The 18,330-nt window shown below is 39.9% G+C and overlaps 1 protein-coding gene across 1 annotated transcript in view; it reads left to right on the top strand.

Annotated features, from left to right (window-relative positions):
* The window catches only part of LOC107601898 (protein jagged-2-like), a 61,471-nt gene that overhangs the window by 29,999 nt on the left and 13,142 nt on the right, over window positions 1-18,330 (top strand). The window contains exons 4-11 of the mRNA XM_016294249.1: window positions 2,877-3,134; window positions 5,749-5,809; window positions 10,545-10,675; window positions 11,232-11,351; window positions 12,177-12,290; window positions 15,420-15,641; window positions 15,976-16,022; window positions 16,107-16,283. Coding sequence (XP_016149735.1) covers window positions 2,877-3,134; window positions 5,749-5,809; window positions 10,545-10,675; window positions 11,232-11,351; window positions 12,177-12,290; window positions 15,420-15,641; window positions 15,976-16,022; window positions 16,107-16,283 — 1,130 coding nt within the window. The remainder of the gene's footprint in view (window positions 1-2,876; window positions 3,135-5,748; window positions 5,810-10,544; window positions 10,676-11,231; window positions 11,352-12,176; window positions 12,291-15,419; window positions 15,642-15,975; window positions 16,023-16,106; window positions 16,284-18,330) is intronic.

The raw sequence follows: 18,330 nt of genomic DNA, 5'->3' as shown, positions 1-18,330 counted from the left end.
CCAAACAAAGTAGTTTCGCTTTCACAACGAAACACAGCATCACACACGGCAGGCTTTAGTGAGTGGCAGCGGCCTAGAGTGAGCGGAGACCGGCGTGCTGAGTGAGCGACGGACGGTGGGTATGAGAACGGCGCGTCCAGCGGATTCGACAAAGGAGCGGCCGGCGGGCATGCGGCAACCACATGTGACGACTCTGGGCTGGACTCCGCTTCGTCCACGGTGAAAGCCGATCCGGCGATCCACAGCGCGAAGTTGAAGTATTTCCTCAGCGACCAGCACGGATCAGCTCTAAGCATGACGAAGCGGATATCGTCCTCTTTTGGAAGGCCAAACAAAGTAGTTTCGCTTTCACAACGAAACACACAGAGTCTCCACGGCATGACGGCAGCGGCAACAATACTACAGCGAGAATAAAAGTTACGTCTTCTTTCTTTGCGTGAACATTTGGGCAGCGTTATGCAAATTTTCCCACATCGTGACGTAGACATGTGGGGGCGTGTTAGAACAAGCCGTTTTAGGTAGGCGTAGTTGACTCTTAACTTTTATAAAGAATATCTCTTTGGATTTGAGACTTTAGTCTTTGCAACTTTACAGATCTTCTTTATGCACCAAGAGCTTGTAACACTTCAAAGTGAAAGGAAAAATTTAAATCGCATCATATAACCCCTTTAATGTGCTTGATTTGCAGTCAGAATGTAATTTTATTAAATTATTGAAAACATTAGAAAATATGATTAAGTTATTTACTTGGGATACATACAATTCTTTGAAATTAGCTTTAGAGTTTAAAAATGAATCTAGAAGTTTTCACCAGACCATCTGTAAGCTCTAGTGACCATTGATTAGAAATGCTTGAAATTGATGAGCTCTCTTTGATGATCTGGAGCGCTCTCAATGACTTGGCAGAGCTCTGTTTGAGACAGTGGCTTCATTTATCATATGAGCCCATAGTACAGAGGTGTGCCAGATATTAATGATCTTGTCATAGAGAGAGAACGCTGCCAAGGTCTGTACTGCAGTCTGTACTCACGCAAGGCTTGGCAACAAAAGCGCCAGTACATCCTTCTCTCTCCAATGCCGTTTGATACTACTTGTTTAGTATGCAGTGTGAACGCTCTGAGCTGCCGCACCTCTTTTCTTAAACCGGACACGTACCCATGCCTCCTTGTCTGTCTGTCAGAAACCCAAGGACAAAAAAAATATGTCTCACTCTTTCGCTGGGGCGAATAAAGTTTGGCCTGCCCAATCCGTCACGTCATCTTGGGATTCTAGTTGAACTGACAGAATTAGCCGACATGCATTTTTTATAGATACTTTAAATAATTCTGTTACATCTGTCAGAACGGTTCGTATGTGTACGTGTGCGTGGTAGTGCTATGCAGGCCGCAGGAAAAGTCCTGTAGCATTGTGTTTACTCTGCAGGAAGGGCTCTGGACTGCCCAGTGTTTAAACATTGGGCAGAACGGGCCGGCAAAATCTTGCTCCATTGTTCTTTATCTGGAAGCGCCAGGGCTATTTCTGTTTTTGTTGCTTAATTCGGTCGACATTGTCAGAGGACGGAGAGGAAGGTATGTGTATGTGCGGCCCGCATGTGTGTTTGCAAGAGGAGAAAGACGCGGACGCGCTCTGCACGTCGGGACAGAGGAAATCGCAGACCCCCCCCATTTCCACCGTGATTGTTCGCCGTCTCCGATCCCACTGCGATAAAGATTGCTTTCTTTGCAGAGAGGCTGGGAAAGCTTGGGAAAATTGAGCTCTTAATGTGAATGCTAACCGCTCTCACTGTCGTGTTGAGGGTCCGTGTCCTGGTGGACAGTGTGCTTGATGATTAGGACTAGGGTGGGATCCAGGTCCTTCAAGGACAGCTAGGGCTAAGAGTTGAAAGTGGTTGGCTATGAAGATCAGTGGCTTCCTCTGCCTGCCGCTTTTGCCCAGATCTCCCTGGTAACAGTAGTCAAACTCGCACCCCTCCCTCTGGCCAGACATCAACGTTTTTATTAGAAGAACTAGATTTTGACTAGAACTCACTAGAAATTGTGATTTTAGGGCATGTCAGTGCTGTTGCTAGGGTGTTCTGGATGGTTGCTTGATGGTTACTGGTCCAACCCTAAGTCTGTATAATATTCTGGTCTTTTTTGCCCATTTTATTGCCTGTGTACTGAAAATCATAAGTCTGGTCACTTAGAAAAGCAATACCACACCTCTCCTCACTCCTGATTTGAGGTATCATCATGTCCATGACAAAATTTCACACTTAAGTTCAAAATTACCTGTAATAATCACTTAATAAAGTACTTGATTTCAGATGGTTAACCGAGAGCTGATTGAAAACCCTTTGTTTTGTCAGTGGTGTCATTCATGTGTGAGTGTCTTTGTTGTGCAGTGATTTGTCTGAATGGATTTGTGAGACAGGAAGTTGGCAAGGACAGGATCGTCTGAGTCACTAGCGAGTTTATAGCTTAAAATCAGGGTCTGTCCTGTCTCTTGTCTTACAGCTGATCTATGCACCCATTTGTTATCACATTGTACTGGTTGTGTGACTGTGTTTTAGCTCCGTCTTAGACATGTGAATTAATGGAATGAGTAAGTTGCATTTTAGACATTTTATTTCTTAATTTTTGTATAATTGTTTTGAGTTCTTGAAGTTTATTATTATTTTGTTAACTTAAAGTTTTTTTTAGCACCAAATAGCAGACTAAAAAGACACTCTAAATTAATCACAGCTAAAATATCAAATTTAGTAATTAAAGATCTTAAGTAATTAAATAGTCACTAGTTGGACTACAAGTTGACATCTCTAATGACCGTTGTTGCAAATATATAGTTTTTCATTCAAAGTACATAAATTGTGTCTACTTCTCTCTTTTTTTTTTCAGTCGGCGAGGAGAATTTGATAGAGCGACACATTCACGCCAGCATGGTGAATCCCGGAGACCACTGGCAGTCCATCCTGCACCCCGGAATCACGGCCCACATTGAGTACCGCATCCGGGTCAGATGTGATGAGAACTACTATGGGAGTAAGTGCAACAAACAGTGCCGGCCAAGAGACGACTACTTTGGCCATTACCACTGCGATCCATCAGGAAATATTGTATGTCTAGACGGCTGGATGGGAGAGGACTGCCGGACAGGTGAATGATGTTGACTATCTGAATTTTGTACTTACCATTGCAGTGTAATTTTATGGCTGAAAAATGTTTATTTTTAGTTTTTATTGTAATTTTAGGCTATTTAGTGCTTTTGTATTTATATATACCTTTATTTTAATGCCACTTTTAGTAATTCTAGTACTTAAGTTGTACTTTTAGTAGTTATTTCGATCACACTTTATTTTAAGGTCCAATTCTCACGATTAACAAACCATTAACTATGACTTTTGCCTCGATAAACTCCTAATTTGCTGCTTATTAAAGAACATTATGTTGTGTATTTGGTGTAATGCAATGTTTATGCGGTTTAAGGTTCAAAAAACACATTATTTTCCACATAATGTACATTATTGTTGCTCCTCTATGCCCCGCCTTTCTGAAACGCGTCGATTTTTACAATGCTCATCGTTCTGAAAAGCGAAGTGTGCTCCGATTGGCCAGCTATCCAGTGCGTTGTGTTTGGCTGAATACCTCAAGCGTGTGACGGAAATGTTACGTCCCTTACCATAATGTGATGCTCTGTCCCGGCGCGATGAGACGACACCAATAAAACCCATTACAACCGAGGCATTTGCTGCATCCAGTGGGGACATAATTACTGATTATAATGACTTAACGGTCTTTTTACGCATTGCATTGCATATCGTACCGCGTAAACATAAAACCATGTCTGTATTTGTGATCGGAGAAACGACAAACAATAAGCGCTACTCTGCACTGCTCAAAACTCGCGTTTGAATCGTCAGTGGCAAATTCTTTAAATATGAAAACATACATACAGGCTGATAGTCAGAAACGCCAGACTGTCCTTGCAAAGTTGGAACTGCCCCACTTTATAGAAACAGCCTTTGTGCACAGACGCATTGTAGGCTACTCTGCAGGTTCAGGAAACAGGTCCTCCATAAAATGCGCTGCACACATCTGAATATTTGGGTTGAACTGTTCTGGAACAGTGTTGTAAATACAACTTAACCACTGATTTCTAGTTGTGTCCTCTTTTGGAAGGCCAAACAAAGTAGTTTAGCTTTTACAGCGAAACACACAGCGTCACACACGGCGGGCTTGAGAATGGCACGGCCGGCGGGCTTGAGTGAGCGAAGACCGGCGGGCTTGAGAACAGTGCGGCCGGCGGGCTTGCGGCAACCACATTTGACGACCCCGGGCTGGACTCCGCTTCGTCCACAGTGAAAGCCGATCCGGCGATCCACAGCGCGAAGTTGATGTATTTCCTCAGCGACTAGCACGGATCAGCTCTAGGCATGACAAAGCGGATATCGTCCTCTTTTTGAAGGCCAAACAAAGTGGTTTCGCTTTCACAATGAAACACACAGCGTCTCCACGACATGGCGGCGGCAACAACAATACTACAGCGAGAATAAAAGTTACGCCTTCTTTCTTTGCGTGAACATTTGGGCGGTGTTATGCAAATCTTCAATCTATCAAATGTGGGGGCGTGTTTAAACAAGGCATTTTAGGAGGGCGTGGACTAGTCTTAACTTTCATAAAGAATATCTCTTTGGGTTTGAGACTTTAGTCTTTGCAACTTTAGGGATCTTATCTATGCATGAACAGCTTGTAACACTCCAAAGACAAAGGAAAACTTGAAATTGCATCATATGACCCCTTTAATAGTTAGTAAAGTAGTTGTTAAGTTTAGGTATTGGGTAGGATTAGAGATGCAGAATATGTGCTTTATATAAGTACTAATAAACAGCTAATATGTTAATAATAGGCATGTTAACAAGCAACTAGTTAGTAGTCCCTATATTAAAGTGTTGGTGTTATTTCAGTTACAAGTTGACAAGGTAATATTTCTAAGTTTTATATTTTGTTTTATTTCAATTAACAAAAAAATTGTTGTCTTAGTTAACAATAACAATACTGCACTAAAATCTGTTTTTTAAAACGCTACAAGTGAATTTAGGCATCAAAGCGTCAAAATGTACAGTATGAAAAAAATGAGAGAAAATTTGATTAATTTTAAGATTACATTTGATGGTTTAATGGTAATGATTTATCTGGTATCCTCAATATCTAGCCAAGTGTTATTAGCCCCGTTGCCCTTCATGAAGGATGAACTAGGGCTGGCTAATATCTTGAAGCATATAAAAAGAAACCCTGTTAAATCTTGCCCTTTACCACCCTGTAAAAAGACCTGCTGCTATCAGTGTTTTCACAGGCCTGTGGTCTTTGCTCCTTTGCCTGGAGGTGAGATTGTGTTGTAAACGACACCTCTGCAGTCCTGGAGTCACACTTTCCATTAGCTCAATTAATCTGAGTGATGCTGGGGTTTTTGATGTCTTTAACCGACCACTGCAGGCAACCTAAACACCTCTGTTTTGATGCTGTGAGTGCGTATGTGTGTATATACCCCACTAAAAAAGGCAGTAAATCACCAGCCACCATCCTAATGAGCAAGGGTACGAGTAGGTGGGCGTAACGGGGCGGAAAGGGGCAAGCGTGTATGTGTGTTCGGGCCATAAAGTTGTCTTCTGTCACAGCGAGCATGATTAATTTTATCTTGTCGCTCTTGTAAGGCAACACAAACAAACAAGACTGACCTCTCCTCCCTCCCTCTCTCCCTTTCCTCTCCCAGCAATCTGCAAGCAGGGCTGTAATCTGATTCACGGCGGCTGTACGGTGCCTGGAGAATGCAAGTAAGTGTTTGAGCATCATTTCATGCTCGGTTGGCCGGGCTAATCTGGCTCCTTAATTTCAGCAGAGCCATATGTGCTCATGCTGATAAGGTCTTTTCATTTGTTTACCTTTCCATTAATTAATTAGTGCACTGAAGCCATTGTTTGTGCAAGCTGTTTTTGTTTGATATGCATTTTTGATCACGCTATACTTTCTCTGGAGTGCTTAAAAGTTGTGATCTATTATCATTTGATGGGATGAAATGAATTAAGGCATCAAAATTAATGTTGCTCATACTAAGGTTTTAGTTAACACAAAAATGAAAATTCTGTCATCAATTGCTCACCCTCATGTCACCTTAAACCCATAAGACTTTTAATCATATTTGAACCAGTGTGGTTTGTTTTTGAGTGTCACACAACTGCGGTTGAGCACTTTGTATGTGTGTTCATGGTCTGTTCATCCTGTTGTATCTGTTCATGATATAAAGCAATCGTGTCTCTTCAGAAATTTGTATTAAACTGCTGGATTCATATGGATTAGTTTTACATTTATTTTTTGTTACTTTTTAAAACGTCAATATTTTTTTCTGCATGGGTTTTCAATAGAGGGACAGAAAATCTTGCAGGTTTCATTAAAAATATCTTCATTTGTGTTTCAAGGATGAACGAAAGTCTTATGGGTTCAAAAGGGTGAGTAATTAATGAAACTTTAATTTTGGGGGAAATATCCCTATCCTTCAGTATGTAATTCCTGTTACACTAAGCAATCCAATGTACAGTTTTCATCTGGCAGATGAGACAACTGGCAAAAAATGGACTGAAGGGAGAGCCCTGAATCATATCTAGGGTTCTTCGGATTGGGATATATAAACCTCCCAAAACACTGTAGCAACCACATAGCAGTGAGTTAAAAACTTTCTGAAGACTTTAACCTCTCATAACACTCTAGCCACACACATGACGTGTTTTGCAAAGACTCTTTATAAGTTTTCTTTATAAACTCTTAAAATCTGGTTTGAATTGGACTTTTGGAAAGTTGCCCAAAGCAGTGACCCAACATACCTTTTGTACATTATCATCATATGATAATTATGTCAAATGGTGGTATTTTGCTCTTACTGTCACAGGAAATTCTGATGCTTCCTGTGTTGGAACACAGCGTGAAATCCACCTCACCATCCCACATCGCATTCTCCTCTCGGTATTTTCCTGTAGCTTAGCTCTGCCTTCTTCCTTTGCCACAGGAAAAGCTCTTAGTGTTTGGGATGAGGAAAGCTTTTTGCTCATGCCACCTACAACCTCAGTGTCTAAGGGCAGGGAATGAGTAGATCCAGAGGTGTCTAAACCAGGAAGTCACTCTAGACGATGATGACATACTGGAATCTTTTAACAACAAATCATTCAGACACTTAAGGACCCTTCACGCTTCAGTTTTCCAGCCCTTACTACTATGGAGCACAGATACCTGCCCTCATTCTTCTGCCCTCATTTACCTTCTCTGAGACCCGAGCGGTTTCAGAAGGACATGGGTATTTTCTGCCTCAGGCATCAGAAAGGCCAAGAGTAGCGTCTCTGGAGATGAGGATATCATGAACCCAAGTTTCTTGATGGCCTGAAAGAAAGAGTTTCTGGAACCGGGGCTAGGAAGCTGAGGCCAATTTGTTATTTCAGAATTTGAGTATTTGGGAAGCCTCACTCCCCTGTAGGATGTGGTGACTCGCTTCCCTGCCGTCACTAGCTTGATAGTCCTTGGAAGGAAGGAGGTGGAGACTACAGGACTGAGGTTGCCACAGACAATTAACCAGTAGATGTATTAGTGGGGGGCAAGTGTTGGGACATTTTTGCCAAAAGTGTGTCATATCAGTGTTTTATTTTTCATATATCCTAAGAACCAATTGATTAAAAGTAAATGTAAAGATCTAGCATAATTCATAGTTTACCACAAAAATTAAAATGGTCATAATTTACTCACCCTCATGTCTTTCCAAACTTGTATTACTTTCTTCTACAGAACACAAAAAAAGATTGTTTCAAAAGTTTGTCTACACAGTTGAAGTCCAATATGTTTAAGTCAGCATTTTTGGGTAAACTACCCCTTTTATTGCACTAATACTTTGTGGAGCCTCTACAAACCCATGCTGGGAATCAAATGTGAAAACAAAATGAAACATAAATGCACTTGCGATTTAAGTTTAAGGTGTTTTTATGGTCGTAATGGACATGTCCTGACACATAAAGTAAGTGCAATGCAACTTTCTCTTTCTCTGAGTTAGTGAGCAAGCTTATGTTTGGCAGTGCTCGGCAGAGCTGAACGCCCCCGTGCTCAGGCAGGGTTCAGACTCCCCACACACACTCTGCTGCCTACATGCTCTTTCATACAATACTAGTAAGGTTGTTACTGGGCAGCACAAGGCTGTGTGTGCTCTGGTGTAAGTAATCCAGCCTCTGGCCTGCCTCTTGGGCACAGATCTGGGGGGCTATTTCAGAGACCGCATTGGAGATGTTAAAAGTGGATTTGGATCAAGGCCTCCATGCAGAGAATGTGCCAGGTGTGTGTGCAGTAGCCAAATCCACTTCACCCACCTCCTTGAAGAGCACATTTGCCTTATTTAGTTAGTAAACACCATTGCTTTTCACCTTAAATGCTTTTGGAGTTGTGAGCTGGGCATTGTGGTCCTAATTTGTATTTTTTTTATTCATGCATTGATATCACCTTTTGATAAATGGAGAAAAAAATGTACATGTAAATGTGAAATGTAAATGCATGTAATACTAGAATATTAAACTGATAAAAGAAGTATAATTATACTTCAATTTGGTAACATTTAGGGTCATTAACAACAAACAATACATTTATAGAATTTATAAATCTTGGGTAGTATTTCTACATGTTAATGTTAATAATATTAATATTATTTTAATGTTAAATATTAACATTTTTGATATTCAAACTGGTGTATTGTTACATTTATGTATTATGAACTTAAACTGTACTATGTATTATGAACTTAAAATATTATATGTATAAATTAACTTATATTTTTACAGCATTTATTAATATAAGTTAATTTATAAATTATTATTGTCCACTTTTCATTCATTTAGTTCAGTTTAGTTTAGTATGTTAATTTAATTGAATGTGAATATTTAAAATACATTATTAGTTAACATGTAGAAATTAACACTACCCAAGATTAATAAATGCTGTAAACATTGTGTTAATTGTTAGTTCATGATACCTATTGCATTAACTGATGCTTAACTTTTGTAAAGTGTTACCCTTGTTTTTTATGTATCATGAAAATATGAACTTTAATATATAAATAAACATGTTATTACTGGGCATACCATGTGAATCTCATGGTAAATTGATAAGATAATCATTCAGTGCTGTCTTTTTCTCAGTGTACTGTAGTATTACCATGGTACCACCACAGTACTTATTTGTAAGGCTAGTAAGTGTTAGGTCTGTGCCGTTTCTCTCCTCAAGACACTGAGGTCGAGATATGCAGACAGCGTCTCTCCACTTGGCAGCTGGAGTTAGGCCATACCTCTTCTGCAGGAGAGCTGTCTTAAAATAGCCTGCTCAGAAATGACAAGACAGCTGGGTGAGGGGTGTGGTGGTGGACGGAGAGAGCGCACCACTGGCCTTGGAATTAGAGGTCTTCTCGGGTCCTAAAATCTGTACCCGACCCGAATCACTTTTTACCCGAACCTGACATGCATAAATCAATTTTTTTTTAAAGAAAAACCCGACCCGAGACAGACCCGATGAAATTAGACCCGAGTCCGACACGACCCGACGGCATTTATTTTCTAACCCGACTGGACCCGAACGTAAACGGCATTGACGTGTGTACAGCCTGCAGCCCCGCAGTCAGTCAGGAAAAATCCCGGTGTCCTGTTGACCGATTTGGCCACTTCTCAATTACTTTGATTTATTTAACATTTATTCAATTTATTATTAGGTTACTTTATATTAGTGCCTGCCTGATGGATACAAGGTATTTCTGAGCTCCGCTTTCAATTGTGACCAGTGGATTTGAAAAATAAACGTGATAGTTTGATAAAAAAATAAATCGATAGCCTAATCATGGATTCGCTGTGGTCTGCAACCTGATCTCCGGCGAAAGGCTTCTGCACACAAAAAAGAAAAGCCCTGCATGAACACGCAGCATAATGAAGCGAGTGGATTTTCCTGATGGATCTCATATATATATATATATATAAGATGATGTCTGTGTGCGAGGATTACGAACTTATGCTCCTTTTCTATGTGCGTTCCTCTCTTAACATGAAAGTGAAAGTAACCTACACATTCGGGATAGTTTAAAAGAATTCGGGTCTAATTGTGTCCATTTGGGAAAAGCATGTTTATTTTAAATTACCCGAGACCCGAGGGCGCTAATACCGAACCCGACCCGTGTCCGAGGTACTCGTCGAAGTTTTGGACCCGAACCCGCTCGGATCCAAGTGGACCCTTGAAGACCTCTACTTGGAATAACTGAGTGCTGCTATAAACCAATGATTAGTTAACCCCTCTGCACCCCCAGGCTGCGACCAAACCGCCCAAAGGGGGGAGTGCGTGTCTGCGCGGTCGTGAAAGTGTTCTTAACCTTTGTCGCCCGGAATGTTGCCTTGTAAGATTAGGTGTCAGCACAGCGATGTGAAGCTGTATGTTTGTTCCTGTTTGTCATTAAGATGTCATGGTGGTTCGGTCCTTTAAGTGTTAACACCCTTATGTGGTTTTCAGGTGCAACTATGGCTGGCAGGGCCAGTTCTGTGACGAGTGTCTGCCGTACCCTGGCTGCTTGCACGGGACCTGTGCCATGCCCTGGCAGTGCACTTGCGAGAAGAACTGGGGCGGCCTCCTCTGCGATAAAGGTAAGGGTTCTAAACACACTGATACTGAAGGTTTGACCTAGTTCGTTTTCGAAAAATCGAGGTCAACCTGGAATTGACCCATAAAATGGTCAGCATTAGATCAGAATGAATACGTTAAGCCTGTGAACATCCAGCCACGGAGGTGCCAGGGCAGCAAATTCATATCGTGGTGTTAAATAGAATTACAGCATCTTACACTGAGCTGGTTTGTTGGCTGCAATGTGACAATGCACGTACAAACACACACTCTGGATATTGTGGTTGTGATTGGAGTGGCGCTCGGATATCTGATCTGTTGGTCAGCGTGCGTCCTGGAAGGTGGTTAGGAATGAGAAGCAGCTGAGAGGTGCCTACAGTTCTCTTTATTTATTTACCAGCTTTTATGTGCACGGCCTCGCCTTACAAGGCCTGCTGGGTGCCCAGCAATAGTTTCTGCCAACTGTTTTCATTTAAAGAGCAAATGTTTGCAAGCTAAAAAAAAATCAGAATATAGTGTTAGTATTTCTTTCCCCATGGCCTTAAGTACCCCAGTTCATTTTTTTATGTGTCTTTACAGATCTGAACTACTGCGGCACGCACCATCCCTGCGTCAACGGCGGGACCTGCATGAACTCTGAACCGGATGAATATAACTGTGCCTGTCCCGAAGGGTACTCGGGCAAGAACTGTGAAATAGGTAAGAGATGGATGGAGGATTCAGTAAAAAGAAAAAAGAGCATGGAGCAAGTAATTATGTGATGTTGTACAGATGGATGGATGAATAGAAAAACTATGGATGTATGGATAAATTAATAGAAAAAACTATGGATATGTGGATGGATGAATAAAAAATTATGGATGGATTAATAGAAATGCAATGGATATATGGATGGATAAATAGAAAAAATTATGGATGGATGAGTGGATGAATAGAAAAACGATGGATAAACGATGGACTGATAAATGGATGGAATAAATAGATAAATCAATGCATGGATAAATGAATAGATGGATGGATAAAGGGATAGATTGATAAACTGATTGGTTTATAAATTGATAAATGGAAAGATTGCTAAATAGATAATTAAATGGAAAATTTGATGGATGGATGAATAGAAAAAATGATAGATGAATGGGTGTATGAGTAGAAAAAATTATGGGTGGATGTTGGGCTGAATGGGTGGTGTTGGGATGGATTGATTGATTGATAAATGGAAGAATGTATAGACTAATAAATGGGTGGATGAATTGATGTTGGGATGGATGGATGGATAAATAGATTGATAAATGGATGGATGGAAAAATGTTAGATGACATGATATTGATAAATGGATGAACTTATGGATAATTGAATGCAAGGATTAATGGATAGATGGATAAATGGATTGATTTATAAATTGATAAATTGATAATTAGATGGAAAATTCTATGGATGGATGGATGGAGCAACAAATCATAAAGTCAGGGCATTTTTTCAGTGTCTTTTCTGTCTGTATTTATGATGCATTGTTGTGTTTTGCAGCTGAACATGCATGTGTTTCCAACCCCTGTGCGAACGGTGGCACGTGTCACGAAGTCCCGAGCGGGTTTGAGTGCCAGTGTCCACCAGGCTGGGAGGGACCCACTTGTGCTAAAGGTGCGTAAACCTTCCGTGCACCTTCCCGTCTGTCTTTTTCCAGGCTCAATCTGTTCCGTCTGGAGACCTAGTTACAGACCTAGACTAGAGCACAGACACCCGTCCCCTCCCCAACATGTGTCCAGATGCTGTTGCCAGTTGCCGCTTGGCTGCTTGTCATGCTGGGATGTGTCAGGTATATGGCAGGGGAAGCTGGTCTTGGATCTTGGCAGCACAGCGGGGTCCCATCGCATGGCGAGCATAGCTTGAGCTCTTAAGGGTCCCGGATTAGAGTCTGGTGATACCCATCACTGAGACAGGGGGGATTTGCATAATCTGTCTTCACTTTGAACCAGCATTTGGCTTCACAAATTGAGAACGCAGTGTGTCATGGGCCGCCCTTCCTTCTCCACCCCTCCCGTTCCACAAAGCATCCCGCTTTAGCGCCACAGAGCTCGTATTTAATCGGTTGCAAATGTGTTTCTCACCTCCAGGATGCCCAGTGTTTTAATTTTTGGTATTTCTCACACTCTTCATCGCTCCCTCCACATCCTACCTCTTCGGTCTCATCCACCACACATATGGGGCTGTGTTTCCATCGTCATAGCAACAGCAGGGTCCCCTGCTGGAATTTGCACATTCGCCCCCCACCATTTCGCCCATAAAGGTTTTTCCCCCCACCTCTTCACTTGCCTGTCTGACCCTTTTACACACCCGGCTCCACCCCATTCACCACAATATATGTATAAGACTAAAACGAGAAGAAAGGAGGGAGGAATTTCTCGGTTTTGTTTCCTCCTGTTTTCTTCAAAATTTCAAATGGCTGCTGCTCAGTTCTTTGTGCCAGTATTAAAACTGTAACGATTTGTGCTCTAATAGCAGCTAATCTGGCGACCTGGATTATATCGAACTCTAATCGTGTTACTGTCTTGCATAAAGAAAAGCCTTTGCTCTTTCTGATGAACACACTGACACGCTCTCCTGCCCTTTCTCCATAGCCACCATTATATTATATTATATTATATTATATTATATTTATTATATTATTATATTATTATAATATGCATAATTTATTTGAATGATGCAAAGGAGAAGACAAACACTGCTTCACATTACGTAGAGTAACAAGTTATTAAAAACAATAATATGTGAAAATATGACTGGATATGTGTGAAGCCATTATGAAACATCCATATACTTGCACTCGTGTGACTGTACATCATTTGAATCGTTTATTATTGCACCAGATTGGGACATACCTTGCCGACACAGGAAGCAATTCATCATCTAAACGGTTCACATTTATTGTTTTCGGAGTGCATGATATGCGTTCTGCTTTATGATGGATTTTCATTTAAATTCTGGGAATATGCTGCAAAATATAAACAAAGCAGATATGTTGACACGTTTCCATTACACATCATAATGGCTTGCCCTACTTTGTATCATTTTTAATCAATGTAACTGATTCTTTCTCTAGTATGTGTATCTGCAGTGTGTGTGTGTGTGGTGGGCGGTGAATAACCTGCACACAAATGCTGGGTGCAAAATTGGCCAGTTTGAATGTTTATATGCATGTAACTGAAAACATCCCATAATATGTAACTCCTGTAATAGCTAATTGGTGGCTGACTAAATACTTTTTTTCCCCACTGTATGTAACAAGGAGGGCCAGCCTTAGACCTGGATCTAAGACTAGATCAGATGGCATTGCAGGCGCCACAGGAGTTTCCATCATCCTTTTGCTCACAATAGTGTGCAGCCCTCGTCAGGGGAAGTGATGAATGTGAAAGGAAGTGGATTGTGACCTGTAAACAAGCGTGGGGTGGGAACAGGAGTTGGGCTGCTCATCTTACGCTTCGAACCTTAGCCTTCAGCTTGGGTTTCACTCACAAGAGCCAGGCCTGAGCATGATGGGGAGTCGTGTTTCTTGGAGGACAGGTGTGCAGGGGAGCAGAGCGCACCTCACTAGGGGCCTCTGATGAATATTTAAACACCTAATAAGCACGAGTTTTTTTTCATGGCAAAGTCAAAAGAGTCATAGCCCCCTGAACTGACTGGTCACCTGCTGTAGGCTAATAGAGGAGAGATGAGCAGAAGGAGGGGTGATTACGAGTGGACCCTTAGTTTACGATGCAAAAAATCTTTTTTTCTACGTACTTTTGTCTTGTTTTTTCAGTAATTTTTTTTAAAACTTGCTTAAAACAAGATCTGTTTGAGAAGAACATTTTAGAAAATATTTATATTTATTTTATTTTCATATAAATTTTATTTTATTAATAATATAATAATTGTTTTCAGAGAATATTCTCCAAAACCTAAATAAATAAATATATATATATATATAAATATATATATATATATACACACACACACACACACACTTTAAAGGTTTGGGGTCAGTAAGAGTTTTTATTTAAGAGCAGGGATTCATAAGCAGGGAATCATTAAATTGGTCTAAAGTATCAGTAAAGTAATTTACAAAATATTAATATTTTAAATAAATGCTTTTCTTTTTAACTTTCTATTCATCAAAGAAGCTGTGGAAAAAAATTGATCTTAGTTTCTAAAATAAATGTTTTCAACATGGCTAATAAGAAATGTTTCTTGAGCAAATTAGAATGATTTCTGAAGGATCATGTGACAGTGAAGACAGAATGGCTGCTGAAAATGCAGCGTTGTCATCACATTAAATTACATTTTAAAATATATTAAAATATATATATTTTAAATTGTGGTAGTATTACTTTTTCCATTTTTGGTCAAATAAATGTAGCTTTGGTCAGAATTCTTTCCAAAATATAAAAAATCTCAAACTTGGTAGGGTTTAAATTAAATTAATTTAAATTATATTATATTTATATTGTATTATATTATTATGCAGTAGGGTCATTTAAGATACATCTTTTGAATACAAGTCTTAATATCTTTAGTAAAATTATCTTGTTTTAAGGATGTTTAGATTTTTTTTTCTCATAGAACAAGACAAATATACTGATAAAGGTGTTTTTTTTTTTTTTTTGGCTGTGTAATGGTCATTGACCAGAAAGTTAAGCAGACTGGCATCCTTGGAACTGTTAGAGTTTCAAGCCAGCAGACTGTTCAATGGGCTTAATGGTGGTGGGGTTACACAACGAGATCTCTGATTTCTCTGCCCCTCTCCTGCTACTCTACACTTCCCATCTCCTTCTCTTCAATCTCCCAATCTACCAATTGTCTACAAAATCTCCCAACTCTTTCTTTCCCTCACTTTCACAGATGCAAATGAATGTATGGGGAAGCCTTGTGTAAATGCTCACTCTTGCAAAAACATGATTGGTGGATATCACTGTGACTGCTTTCAAGGATGGGCCGGACAGAACTGTGACATCAGTCAGTATCTCCTCATGCTCCTCTCCTCTCCTTTCCTCCATCTTTAACAGCATACACTATAGTGGCACTCAGGGTTTCCTCTTTGGACACTTGATATCCTGCGGGGCTCTGCACACTGTATATTTTGTCTTGGGATTCAACTGCTGTTGCATGCTGGGTTATTGGTTGTACCTCACGTTTATGTTGACTGTACTAACATTTCCATCTTCAGCGCACTCACCAAGCTCATCTAATTCGAGTTAATTGCACATCTTCAGCTTCCCCTAACTGCTGTCCTGATTTCCTCCACTTAGCCATTGATTAATTGCTTCATTTACTTTGCCCATGACTGCAGATCTCAATGGCTGCCATGGACAGTGCCAGAATGGAGCAACATGCAAGGTATAGCCTTTACAATTCTTGGTTTACTATAGCATATCAAATATTTGTGTTATTTATATTGTCATTTTATTTGTGTCTGTGCAGGAGCTGGTTCATGGAGGTTACCACTGTCAGTGTCCTCCAGGTTTTGTGGGCTTGCACTGTGAAGTCTCAAGGAACAAATGTGCCAGTGGTCCTTGTCAAAACGGCGGCCGCTGCCATGTCATTCTGGACAGCTTTGTTTGTGAATGCCCGGCAAACTATGCAGGGATGCTCTGTGAGGTGAGAATCTTTACTGTTTATAGTGTTTTTATAGTAAACTTTTTGTCAGTATTGTTCAGCATGATAGCATGTTTCGTTTTGTGTTTGGTTTTGTTTTGTGGTGCCTAGATGTTTTCTTTTTTGTTTTGTTTTATGCCCAGATGTTTTTTGTTTTGCTTTGTTGTTTTATGCCCAGATGGTTTTGTTTTGTTTTCGGGTTTTGTTTTTGGTTTTATTTTGTTTTGTGGTACCCAGATGTTTTTGTTTTGTGTCCAGATGTTTTAATTTTTGTTTTGTTTTGTGTCCAGATGTTTTTTTCTGTTTTATTTTATGCCTAAATGTTTTTTGTTTTGCTTTGTTGTTTTATGCCCAGATGGTTTTGTTTTGTTTTCGGGTTTTGTTTTTGGTTTTATTTTGTTTTGTGGTACCCAGATGTTTTTGTTTTGTGTCCAGATGTTTTAATTTTTGTTTTGTTTTGTGTCCAGATGTTTTTTTCTGTTTTATTTTATGCCTAAATGTTTTTTGTTTTGCTTTGTTGTTTTATGCCCAGATGGTTTTGTTTTGTTTTCGGGTTTTGTTTTTGGTTTTATTTTGTTTTGTGGTACCCAGATGTTTTTGTTTTGTGTCCAGATGTTTTAATTTTTGTTTTGTTTTGTGTCCAGATGTTTTTTTCTGTTTTATTTTATGCCTAAATGTTTTTTGTTTTGCTTTGTTGTTTTATGCCCAGATGGTTTTGTTTTGTTTTCGGGTTTTGTTTTTGGTTTTATTTTGTTTTGTGGTACCCAGATGTTTTTGTTTTGTGTCCAGATGTTTTAATTTTTGTTTTGTTTTGTGTCCAGATGTTTTTTTCTGTTTTATTTTATGCCTAAATGTTTTTTGTTTTGCTTTGTTGTTTTATGCCCAGATGGTTTTGTTTTGTTTTCGGGTTTTGTTTTTGGTTTTATTTTGTTTTGTGGTACCCAGATGTTTTTGTTTTGTGTCCAGATGTTTTAATTTTTGTTTTGTTTTGTGTCCAGATGTTTTAATTTTTGTTTTGTTTTGTGTCCAGATGTTTTTTTCTGTTTTATTTTATGCCTAAATGTTTTTTGTTTTGCTTTGTTGTTTTATGCCCAGATGTGTTTTTTTTGTTGTTGTTTTTTGTTCGTTTTTTTTCAGGTTTTGTTTTGTTTTTGTTTTGTGGTGCCCAGATGTGTTTTTTTTCAGGTTTTGTTTTGTTTTGTAGTGCCCAGATGTTTTTGTTTTGTGCCCAGATGTTTTAATTTTTGTTTTGTTTTATGCCCAGATGTTTTTTAATTTTGCTTTGTTGTGTTATATGCCCAGATGTTTTTTAATTTTGTTTTGTTGTGTTTTATACCCAGCTGTTTTTATTGTATTATTTTTGTTTTGTTTTGTTTGTGCTCTGATTTAATTTTTGCCTTTGCCTTTTTCCCTGTTTTATTTTACAAATAGTAGGTAAAGCAGACAGGAAATGACGATGATTCAGGTTTAGTCAGACTGCATCTGTTGGTTTATAAACATTTAATGGAAACAGTGGGGCTCAGTCTTGATTAATAGATGACATTTAGTACTGCAGATGGTCACTTCTCCATTCATGCTTTGCTCACAATCTCATTTGGCATGGCTAAATTGGTCGGTACCCTTGCCGTTGCATGAATGCATGTTTAAAGCCTTGGTGTAAGGCAGATCAAGCCTGCTATTCTGCCACAGGTGCGCCAGGGTAACTAGAGTAGGGTTTGGGTGGAGGGCTGGAGTATTTTTTTCTTCATGTGGCCATTATTACTGGTCTGGAGCCAGTTTAAGTCTAGTGGCAGGCTAAAGATGGGCTTCCATAGAGGTGCTGGAAGCTGGTCCTGAGCCAGTCTCATCTTACTGTGCAGACTAAAAATAAGTTGTAGTGAATGAGGCAACTCTTCTCTTGCCCTCCTGGCCGCCTGCCCACAATCAGCCCGGGAAAGAGAAGGCCTTGATTTTCACGTTATATTCATGCCTGGCATGCCATGAGCTCACATTAGATCATTGCCGTCTGCAGTCTCTTGGAGAAGTGAGACTATACTAGGAAAGCTTTTGA

Source organism: Sinocyclocheilus grahami, unplaced genomic scaffold (genome assembly GCF_001515645.1).
Source record: "Sinocyclocheilus grahami isolate Dianchi unplaced genomic scaffold, SAMN03320097.WGS_v1.1 scaffold314.1, whole genome shotgun sequence".
NCBI lineage: Eukaryota > Metazoa > Chordata > Actinopteri > Cypriniformes > Cyprinidae > Sinocyclocheilus > Sinocyclocheilus grahami.
Note: the sequence above shows the minus strand (reverse complement) of the source record. Positions and strands in the feature narration are given on the sequence as shown.